The sequence below is a fragment of the Lutjanus erythropterus genome, chromosome 11 (assembly GCF_056507025.1).
Source record: "Lutjanus erythropterus isolate fLutEry1 chromosome 11, fLutEry1.hap2, whole genome shotgun sequence".
Taxonomy (NCBI): domain Eukaryota; kingdom Metazoa; phylum Chordata; class Actinopteri; order Lutjaniformes; family Lutjanidae; genus Lutjanus; species Lutjanus erythropterus.
Window position 1 is genome coordinate 40747025 of NC_139327.1, and position 12026 is coordinate 40759050.

General features: G+C 42.1%; 1 protein-coding gene across 1 annotated transcript; it reads right to left on the reverse strand.

The window, feature by feature from the left end:
• Window positions 1–1003: 1003 nt before the first annotated feature.
• ncbp3 (nuclear cap binding subunit 3) lies at window positions 1004–9743 on the reverse strand. Its single transcript, XM_084730133.1, has 13 exons — window positions 9335–9743; window positions 8102–8167; window positions 6294–6399; window positions 6065–6190; window positions 5391–5516; window positions 4764–4921; window positions 4574–4682; window positions 3603–3702; window positions 3127–3236; window positions 2568–2916; window positions 2109–2260; window positions 1838–2020; window positions 1004–1624 (listed from the first exon to the last, which is right to left on the reverse strand). Exons 1-13 carry the CDS (start codon window positions 9509–9511, stop codon window positions 1284–1286), a joined length of 2103 nt encoding a protein of 700 aa, XP_084586259.1. The 5' UTR covers window positions 9512–9743; the 3' UTR covers window positions 1004–1283.
• Window positions 9744–12026: the final 2283 nt, after the last annotated feature.

Genomic DNA, 12026 nt, shown 5'->3' on the forward strand with positions numbered 1-12026 from the left:
GTGATGTCACACAGTCCAACAGGAATGATTTACTGATGATGGAGACGAGTTCCCATGATATTAATATATCATATTTAATATTGATGACCAGGAGCCTGGACGCGTTAGGAGACAGTTGAGACGCAGACAGGTGAGGCAGAGTTCTCAGGTGTTCCGCTTCATGAAACCTCAACAGAACGTACGATTCTGTAGAACCTGAGCTGCGACGATTTGCTGATCAGGAGTTACATATTTCACTGTCGCAAGAAAACGAGATAATCGACCTGTTTTCTTCTGATTAATGATCTCAATACTTATTAAATCATTATTACAAGAAAGCAAACTTTGTTTTTGAAATTTAATTATTTACTTGTGATTGAAAAATAATAAAAATAATTAAAATAATGAACCCTTGATCTCAAGACAAAGTGATTATTTCGTTTTCTCGATCTTGAGTTAATCGTTTTGTTATTTTATCTTTCAGATCACAAAGTAATGAATTACTTTGTGATCTGAAAGATAAAATAATTGATAATGCAGTAATTAACTAGTGATGTTGAGAAAATATTTATGAGATAATTAAATAATTAACACAAGATAACAATGAATAATTCATGATGTCGAGGTGAAGCAATAATTACTTTATGATCTTCAGATGATTATTATTATTAACTCAAGATAACGAAAAGATTAACTCGAGCAGAATAATGAATTAATAACCTCGCGATCAAGACAACAAAATGTTCGACTTGTGATGTTGAGAAAACAAAACGATAAACTTCACGTCATTAGAGATCTAACTGAACACCGACGCTCTCAGATTCTGGACTGCAGAGATGTTCTGATACCCGCCATCAGAAACGCCTCCGATAAAAGGTTGGATCAGGTTTCAACCATCTGATATGACGTCTGTCCTGTGTGTCACTCAGACCAGCGATCACATGACGTCCATACAGGCTTAGTGGCACACAGTAACTCGGTGACAATCATCTCCAGCTGCTGAGTAAAGTTCAGGTATCAGAACATCTGTGCAGGTGTTGGTTTGTGGTTTCAGTGGCGGCGAGCAGGTGCAGCCGAACGTCAGAGAAATTCATGCTGCTTCATCACATTTAGAACCAGACTCTGATCAGAACGTCTCAGGGAACCCGTGACCCGTTTGGGCCCCTGGACCTGTGAGCGGTGGACCCCTCCAGTGCCCCATCCACAGGTGGACAGTGTGAAACAGTAACAGAAAACGCAGCACACTGGCCTCAGATCGCATCCGTCTGTGATTGGACAGAGCCGTGTGACGTTCAGGTTCATATTCAGGCGTCCGAGTCGTCGCTGCTGTCACGGCTGATTTCGATCTGCAGCGACGGCAGGTTGTCCAGCCGGCTCTTCTTCATCTTGTGGGTCAGACGCTCCTGTTTCTGTTTGATCATGGCGCCCCACATCTTTTGCAGCGTCGAGTCGTCTTCCTCCTCCACCTCCTCTTCCTCCTCTCCGTCGCCTCGTCTACGCCGGCTGCTGCTGCCGCCGCCGCCGCCATTCCGGCCCGACGAGGAGGAAGAGGAGAAGAGGCCCGACGACCGGCTACTTGATCTGCGCTCGTGATGTCCGGCGCCGCTGTCGTCATCAGGGGCACCGAGTCTGCTCCACAGACCGCCTGCAGAGAGGAGGGAGGGGGCGGGGTTAAACACAACGTTCACACTGAGCGAGAGAGGAGCTGCAGCACCGACTAGTGGTGAGCAGCTGCATTACATCTCACAGGAAACAGTTAACTGACAGTCTACATGAATAAAATATCAACAGTTTGACTCGTAGTTCTGGTGACGACTGGAGACGAGCGATGACAGGTTGGTGCAGTTTATTTGCATACTTGTCTTTCTGTCTTTGGATGAGTTGGAGAAGACACCTCTGTTGTCTTGGCTGGCCACACCCAGTCTGCGGTGCACGTCTCTGATTGGTTCTCTGGCTGGAGGCGTGTCTCTGGGGGAGACGGGGGAGGGCGAGCGCCGTCTGTCTGGAGAGTAGCGTCTCTTCCCGAGTCGCTGCCGCACGTCTGCAAACACACGGTGACGGAGGAGTGACTGAGTGACAAACAGCAGCAGCTGGAATCGTGTGAACATCTGGCCTGAGCGCACACACACCTGTCTTTCCACTGGAGACCACCGGGGGGGGCTGTCTGCTGTGCTGAGACAGTCCCTGTCTCTTCTCCTCCAGCAGCTGCCGCACGTCCGTCACCTTGGTGGGAGATGTGGATTTGGGTCTGCTCTGTGATCCGGAACTCCCGATCCGGTTCCTGCTCACAGAACAAAGAGAACATGAGAAACAAACAAAACAACACAACGTTCTAACTGCTCTCTGCACACACAGCTAACAGTAACCACACTGGTGATGTCACAGTGATGTCACATATAACATGATAAAAAACATGAAGTCGATATTCTGTTAAAATGTCTCATTCACAAAATCAGTTTTCTAAGATTTTTGTCTGCAAAGTGGATTTTTTGGATGCAACCAACCAATCTGACGGCCTTGCTGCCTTTGGCCTTTGTGTCATTAAAAAACTGACCAACCAAAAGGCAGCGCCTCCAGGTGACTCTGACCTGATGCTCTTCAGGTGACTGTCCAGCTCGTCGGCGTACATCGTCATCTTCTTGCTCTTCTTTGGTGACGGCGTGGAGATCATCTTCAGCTCCAGGTCGTAGTCCATCTCGTCCGACTCCGACCACGGAGACGGAGAGCGCTCCGTCCGGCTGCGAAGCCCCGCCCCCAGCGACCGGGAGCCACTGCCGCCCCTTTCTCCTCCTCCTCTCTCCCTGTCTCCTCCTCCTCCTCGCTCTCTGTACTCCACCACCCTGTCGTCCGAGTCCATGTCCTCGTCACCCTCCTCCTCCTCCTCTTCCTCCTCTTCCTCCTCCTTGATTGGCTCCTCGGGCAGGTTGACCAGGTCAGCTGAACAGAAACCGTCAGATTAATAATCTGGTTTTCTTTGACCACATCGATCCTGATTTACATATTTTTTAGAACTTTGGTTTCTTTTATTCAGCAAAAATTTGTTCTGTGGAATAAAAACTGTTGATATTTGTCACAGTGAAGTTTCTGCTCGCTGCTGTCAGACCTGACATCATTTAAATAAAGTTTTCATTAATTGATAGTTTTTACCGGAGTGTCGGTGTGTGTACGGAGGTGTGTGTCCCATGCTGTCTCCAATCAGAGGCTTCTTGCTCTTGATGACGTCTCTCTGGATCCTCCGGTTGTGATACCTCCTCTTCCTGAAGAAAAACACCAGATTTAATCATCAGGCTGCACATCGTCTACTGGAGGCGAAGGGAAGAAATTAGATTATTAAATTTATCACAACACAGACGAGGACAATTCTGCATCGACTCACAAAACCCGATTTTCTAAATGGTAGAAGGGCTGGTTGACTGGAGGAACATATCGCCTCTCAATGATGGGCTGAAGCCATCGCTGGCTGTTTTTTAAAATTAATTGTTAATTTTTTTATTTAGCTAATGTGCTGGTCTGCAGAGAGACGGCTGTGTTTGAGATTTCATCACTGCATGATACCAAAGTAAAAAAACAAAACAGTCAAATCTCTTGATTAAACTGATCAGAGGACAGCGTCCGAGTCTCACCAGGAGTTGCTGAGGATTCCCTTCATGCCTCCATAATTGGGGTTTCCGTACTTCATGTAGTATCTGCTGCGGCGAGCCGCGCCCAGCTCCTTCTTATCATCTGCACACAAACACAGAGTCAAACCTTCGTTCACTCGTCTCGTCTCCACGAGCTGCCGTTAGCTTAGCTGTGTTTAACCCTGCGCTGTCTGAGTCAGAGTCACATGACCACTTCAACCGCAGCTGCTGAAGGTTTTACCTGCACAGGTCGCTGTGAGATTTAACTCACCGTATGAAAAACACAGACCTCCTGCAGGCGACCCCTGAACCTGCTTGAAGCCATTAACATAAAAATCAGAAATGTTACAGCTCCCTTCTTTTTTCTTTAATGTCATCACGCTGTTCGCTCATCATGATGTCATTACGGCACAATACTTTACTACAGAAACAGAACCGAGGCTGTAGTTTTGAGTTCAGGTTGCACAGATTTTACAGGTATGAATCATTTGAAATAATCCAGGAAATTACATCACAATAAAAAATGTAAAAATGCAAATGTGAAAATGCATCTAAGAACAAAGTGAAGTGCAGAGAGAGAATCCTGTTACTGAGCTACATGAGCAGGCAGCAGAACTACAGGAAGGAAGATTAACATTCATACTTTCACAATATAATTTCAAAATAAAAGTATCTGAATAAAAATGAAGAATTCATTTAAATCAATGGTAAAGAAAATGGTTAATGTAACTGCTTTGGTAAATTCTTAATATAAACATAAATATTTTTAATAATGCACCAGATCAGAGGTCAGTCTGAGCTGAACTGGTCCAGTGACTCAAATATCCCTAATCGAATAAATATTGAATTGAATTGATTTGGGAAATCTGAATCAATACCCCACCCTGTTACCTATGACTGTGTTTTATTGAGTGACCTAATATGTGTGTGTGTGTGTGTGTGTGTGTGTGTGTGTGTGTGTGTGTGTGAGAGACCTTGTGTGGCGAAGCGCAGGAACAGTTTGTTTCCTTTGAAGGCTTTGATGGCTGGTCGCAGGTCGTTCCTCAGCAGAGACGCTCTCTCCGCCCCTGACAGGTCGTCCATCTGAAGCACACCGAACATCGATCAGTTATTGGAGGCGATCGATAAACCCAATCAGTTTGTGTTTGAGGTATCGAACCCTACCTGTCTGCCCTCAGCCTTCGTCTTCTGCTCTGCCTCTCCATCGCTGTCCTTCGCCTCAATTTCCTCGCTGCTCTTCTTCACCTCCTCGTCGTCCTCGTCCACCTCACCCTCCTCCTCTTCATCGTCCTCATCATCGTCTGACCTTTGACCCCGACGACCTGCCAGGTGAAAAAAACATCAGTTTTCCACACATTCTGTTCACACACTGTTCCTCCCTGTTGGAACCCGCTGAGCTTCTTTCTGTGTACACACACACACACACACACACACACACACACAGAGACACAGAGACACACACACACACACACACACACACACACACACACACACACACACACACACACACAGAGACACACACACACACACACACACACACGCACACACACGCACACACATGCACACACACACGCACACACACGCACACAGAGACACACACACACACAGTATGCACACACACACAGAGACACACACAGACACACACACACAGACGCGCACACACACACACACACACACAGAGACACACACACACAGACGCACACACAGAGACACACACACACAGACGCACACACAGAGACACACACACAGAGACACACACACAGAGACACACACACACACACACACACACACCTTTGCTCTGTTCTCCAGGCTGGTTGGCGCCGCTCGTCTCTGTGGTTACCGTCTCTGGGTCAGGCATACGGCTGCTGTTGACGAGGGCTCGGACGGATGTGTTGTCATCGAGCCACACCACGTTACCTAGGAAACGACCAGAAGGAGTTCAGACACACAGGAGCTGTGTCTGACCTGCTCCTTCAGACGGTACGGAGACGTCCAGCCAATCACGAGGGTCAGTATGACGGCTGATTTCTTTAATAACCCATAACTCTGCTGCGTTCCTTTCCTCCACTGAGTTTTGTCTCAGGCTCTACAATTAATTGAATTTTTAGCAAAATTGCAACGTCTTTCAGCAATTTTCACATTGCAGAAGGTGCAATATTTGATAAAGGCGTTATATTTTAAATGAATGAATGTTGTGAGGCAGAGACGTCCTGTCCTACACATCAGATTCTACAAACTTTAACAAAAAATCATTTTATACAGACTTCTGTTTTAAAAAAATCACATCATTTTAACATGTTTTTCAATCAAAATAAGAAAAATTATGTCAAATTGATCATCACCTCTAATATCACAAATTCTATCACAACTTCAATATCAGTCAAAATAATTGCAATGAAATATTTTTTCAAAATCCTTCAGCCCTAGTGTGTGTGTGTGTGTGTGTGCGTGTGTGTCACACTCACAGGACGTGTCATCGATCCACTCGATGTGTGCTGGAGGATACTCCTTAAAATATCCAAAGACGTCCTGCGTGCTCATGTCATCCACGCCCGTCACGTGGATCGCCTCCAGACGAAGTCTGGGGATCGCTGAGCACCACAGAAGAAGACGAAGACAAACACACACAGTGAGTACAAACAGCAGCTGTAAACACCTGTAAACAGGTCAGGTGGGTGTCGGGGGATGACTCACCTTTCTTCATGACGTCTTTATCCAGGAAAAAGTTCCTCTGAGCGACGCTTTCCTCGCCACAGAAATGGAAACGTCTCGCTCGCTTCTCTTTTCTCTCGATTGCCTCCTGATGAAAACACACACACACACACAAACACACACTTTGAACACACTGTGATCCATTCAGCCCGTCAACTCACAGCATCCTCAATGTTTCTCTACATGTAGAGCTGCAACAATTTATCAATTATTAACTGACTTTGGAAAACACTTCATTTATAGTTTACAGACTGAACAATTAATTGATTAATTGAGAAAATGACTGACAGATTAATTGATAATGAAAATGATCAGTACAGGAAAGACTTGAAAAATAGGTCCAAACATGTGAAGCACACAGACGTAGTTTTCAGTTCTTTGCTGTACAGATTATTTTCAAAGGAAAAAAGGAAAATCTTTGGGTTGTGGACAAATCAAGACACTAGAGGACGTCATCTTGGACTTTTGGGAAACATTCACCATTTTCTGACATTTTATGAATCAAACAATTATTCAGTTAATTGAGAAACAACTTGACAGATTAATTGACAATAAAAATAATTGTTAGTTGCAGCTCCATCTACATGTAAACATCTGTGCTTTCCTCTGCTGTCAGTCTCACTTTCTGTCTGAAATCTTTATAAACTCACAAGATGCAGGAAAACGATTTTGTATCAGTTAAAAAAAAAATCTCACATCAGTTATTTAAATGTTAGTTAATAATGTGATGTTGATAAAAAAGAAAGAAGGTGGAGCTAAACTGTGAGGGCAGGACAGACAGACAGACAGACAGACAGACAGACAGTCAGACAGACAGTCAGACAGACAGTCAGACAAACAGTCAGACAGACAGTCAGACAGACAGTTAGACAGACAGGCAGTCACACAGGCAGTCAGACAGTTAGTTACACAGACAGACAGACAGACAGACAGACAGTCAGACAGACAGACAGACAGACAAGACAGTCAGTCACACAGACAGACAGTCAGACAGACAGACAGTTAGACAGACAGGCAGTCAGACAGTCAGTCACACAGACAGACAGACAGTCAGTCACACAGACAGACAGTCAGACAGACAGACAGACAGACAAGACAGTCAGTCAGACAGACAGACAGACAGACAGACAGACAGACAGACAAGACAGTCAGTCACACAGACAGACAGTCAGACAGACAGACAGTTAGACAGACAGACAGTCAGACAGTCAGTCACACAGACAGACAGACAGACAGTCACACAGACAGACAGACATTCAGACAGACAGACGATCTGGCACTCTGTAAACTGCAACAAGAGACTGGAAGCTGTGCCCTCCTTTTTTCATTCAATCAAGAATCGATTTGGATTCACAAGATTTCCCAAAGATTCCCACCCTGAAAAATTAGAAATCAGTTTATAAAATTTCTCCAGGAAAGTCAGATTTCCAGCTGAAATGATGTTTAGAAGACAACCTGCAGAAATTATGTTAAATATTTTTCATTTTGAAGTTTACCAGTCTCCTACTTCAGTGTAAAGACACCTGTCTTGTATCGTCCTGTGTTGTCATGTAATTTGTCATTAGTATGTAAAATTTGATGTACAGTGAGCAGATCATTATTGTGAAATAAATCCCAACACGCTGATGCAGGATTTATTTAACAACAAGACAAACTTCAATAAATCAGTTTTCCACGAGACCCGAAGTCTTTTTAATGCACTAACTTTACATCTTCAAACGTAAAACCTCATGAGACATCTCGTCTGGAAGACATCTGAGTGTGCATGTGTGTCAGTGTTGGTGTCCTACCTTCGAGTTGACGTCAATCCCAGTGATGAACGCTCCCGCCTTGTTCTCATACCGCCGACTCGTATCCTAAGAAACAGCAGCACAAACGCTTTTCAGTGTCGTTTCTCAGGATGTCATTTCTGTTCCCGTCCTCACTCATCATCCACCTGACTCTTTCTGACTCTCAGGGGACAAATATATCACTGGAGACCAATCTGTCAATAACTGGTAATTACCTGATTTTCATGGATGGTCCTGATAAGAGAATTGAGAATTTTCAATTTTTGTCCTTTAAGAAGCAGTTCATATAACCTACAGTTTATGTACAGCTGAGACAGGCTCAGATGTTTTTACCAAAGAATTCATATTAAATACTTTGACATAATTTGTCAAATCATAAATTATAATAGCTGAATTTAACCAGAAATATTTTTATTATTAAGATGATGAGTAATAATACAGATTTCCCCATTATCTGCAGATAATTTATAGCTCCATTATTTCTTGTCCATCCCTTTTTTAAGTTGGATAGTTGTCAAAATAAAAGCATGTGTGAACACAACAACTCCAGAGACATTTATTCAAAAATAAGGTTTAAAAGTAAATTTTGACACGTTTAAATCACATGAGTGAAGAGAGACTGAGGCTGACTAATTGATAATGTCACACCAAACTCCTATTCAAATAACTGCTATTTCAGTTCTAATTTGACAAAGCAATGTAGTGATTATACATACCCTGGCGAAAATAAATGAAGTATCAGACGAGTAACAGCAGAGGAATTAACTACATCTACAATCTGATTTTATTTATAACTTTTGTGTGATGAGGATCAGGCCGAACTGACCACTGACTGGTCAGGTATCAGAATAATCAACAATTGTTAATCGTTTTTAACCTCCTGCCTTCCTTTGCCCGTAAAAACATTCACTTTCCATTTTTTTAACTGGAATTTGGTGGCACGATCACTGCATACAAAGACAGCAGTAACGTTAAGAAGCTTCCAGCAACAAGTGACTGAAATAAACAAACAAACACCAGCTACTGAACAAACATGTCATTAATAGAAACCAGTCCGTGATAAAGGCAGTTAAACGTTTTTAACCGTCAGTCTGAAACGGCCACAGTGCAACCGACCAGCTCCCGGATAGAGATCCGGGAGTCCAAGTTACCACACGCCGACACTTCGCGCTGTTCTCTGACCCGCGAGAGACGCCAATCCCCGGTCTAATGAGGCCTCGTCGGGACACTTACCGGCAGCAGCTCCTTCAGGGAGCGGTTCACCGAGATGTCCTCCGCCTCCAGCTCTCCCTCCTCCACCTCCATCGGTTCGGCTTCGCGGGCATCTCTGTCCGACTCGGAGTCCGAGTCCGAGCGCTCCGACCCGCTGTCTGATTTCACCGACACCCGCAAGCTGCGCACTGCCGCCATGATGGCGCTAACGTTAGCTGCTAACAGGCTAACAGGATGCTAACAACGCCTGCTGCTGTTGCGGTTGTTTTCGTAACCCGGCTGTAATTCTCTTCTTCCTACTTCTTCTTCGTCGGTGTAATGGCGGTTACGTTACACCAGAGCGTCACCTGGTGAATGTTTTGTGAGCGTTTTTATCATTTTGACGTGCCTCAATACTTGTGGAAATTCATAAGTCAATAATTAATACACAAACAAACAAAACACAATCATAGTAACTTTATAGTATATTAAAATATATGAGTAAAGGTAAATATAAAAATATAAATTAGTCAGTATATTTAAATATAAAATAAATAATTAAATAAATACATTCATACAAAAATATGCCAATTAAAAAATAGGCACAAATTTAGGAATAAATATAAATATATAAATTAGTCAGTGTACTTAAATAAAATAAATAAATATGTTGAGAAAAATGTGTAAAAAAAAAAGTTCATATTATTTGAGGGGACTTGTTATGTTATAACAAGTTGTAATTTTGTATTTATTTATTTATATTTAAATCTTCACAAAAATATGAAATTATTTCAGATCATTTCCTATTTTTCTGCCTTTGTTGGGAGAAAAAGTTTTTTGGGTGAATTTGTTTTGCAGAGACTGAGTGGATCAATAACTGGCTTCATGTGTGACATCAGAAACACAAAAGTCACTAAAACTTTTATGAAAAGCTCCTTTATGTGCTGAGATGATGGAACATTTACAATTAACTGATTATCTGTGTAACTTGATGAACAACAAAATAAACTGGCAAAAGTTAAAATAACATTTGTTAATCTTATTTGTTTGAAGTTTATTGGTTTGAATTTTATGTTTGTTTTTTTTTTGTTTGGTTTTTTTTTTTTAAGTTTTACTTGTATTTTAAATAGGTGAAAAATGATTTTGTCTGGAATAAGAAACAGTCACAGCGTGGCAAACACACATGGCATTTCTCACTATTTTCTGAATTTTTATAACAAACCAAACACTCGTTGATTATTGGAGGAAATAATCAGCAGAAAATACTAAAACAAAACTCTGAGCTTTGGCTCTGCTGACTGCTAATTAGTCAGATAATTGGTTTTAAATTTAATTTTTAATCAATCATCAGTCGCTGTCAGTCCATTAATTTCCATCTTGCATTAGTTCAGAGTTGTAATCAGTAACTGGTACAAGTCCTGTACTTGTTTTGTACTTTTCTTGAGTTCTGTTTTATTCAACTTTATGCTTCTACTCTACATCCCAGAAACAAATACTGAACTTTTTAATCCACAAAGCTGAAAAAAGGCTGTTTTCTGACACTTTACAGACACATGGTTCTCACAGGACAGTGATGCTACAGATATTTGATGGTCCTCAGCAGATTAATCCATAAAGAAAATAATCATTAGCTGAATACTTTCAGTACTTTTCCCTGAAGGATCTGAGGTCTGTCTCCACCTCTGCATGCTGGATTGGATGACAGTGAGGCAACATGTCCTCCACCCAGTGTGGTGTTTGATTACTGTGTCTAATAATATCTGAGCAGTCTGAGCCTTACATGGCAGCTGTGACACTGACAGGGTTAACTCTCACCAACACAAAAACCTGACGCAACATTCCTGCAACTTTAAATCTGGTTCTTTGTCAAAAGCACACTTGAGTGTAAAAGAAAAAATACTTCAAACTTCAGACATATTTTTGTCATTGTGTGAGTTTGACAACCAGGTGGTGGATCACAGTTCAGGTGAAATCTGTCTCCTTTGTTCCTCAGAGCCCCACAGGCTGAACACAGGGGCTGGAAATCCTTGAAAACATTTTCAAGGTTTGAAAAGTGCTTGGATTTTGAATAAATTGCCTGAAACTCCTTGAAATTGTAATCAGATTACTTTCATAATTAATTGCTGCCTTACTGAATTAACTAATTAAATGTTTAGATTAAAAAAAAAAAAGAGTCTGACTTTGGTGAGCCAGATTGTACAGGATGTCAATGATTAATCATTAATCAATTAATTAGCAAATAAGAATTTAACCGATTAAACACGTATTAATTGATAATTAATCAATAATCTAGAAATGGCACAAACTTCACAACCTAAACAGGAAGTTGTCGTATTTACCTTTAATTTGTCTCTTGTCTGCACAGTTGTGTCACAAAGATAATTCTGATTGATAACAGCATAGTAACATCTGATTTAATGTGATGAAGAGGAGAAATCATCATTTTGTGTATAAAGATGTGATTCACTAAAGCTGGAAGGAGCTGGAACAGATTGAAAATGATCGAAAAGTGCTTGAGTTTGACTTTGGTAAAGGTGTACGAACCCTGACATTGTGATTTTAGTTGACATATGCAAATCTGATTTTGAGGACCTCAGAACAGACAGATTTCTGCCCCCTCCCTCCTCCAAGGGGGGGCAGGACCCCAGGTTGGGAAAACCAACATCCTAAAGGACTTACAGTTGGCTCCTTTTAAAATGTTGTCTCTTAGAAACCTGATTAAACCTAAAATAGG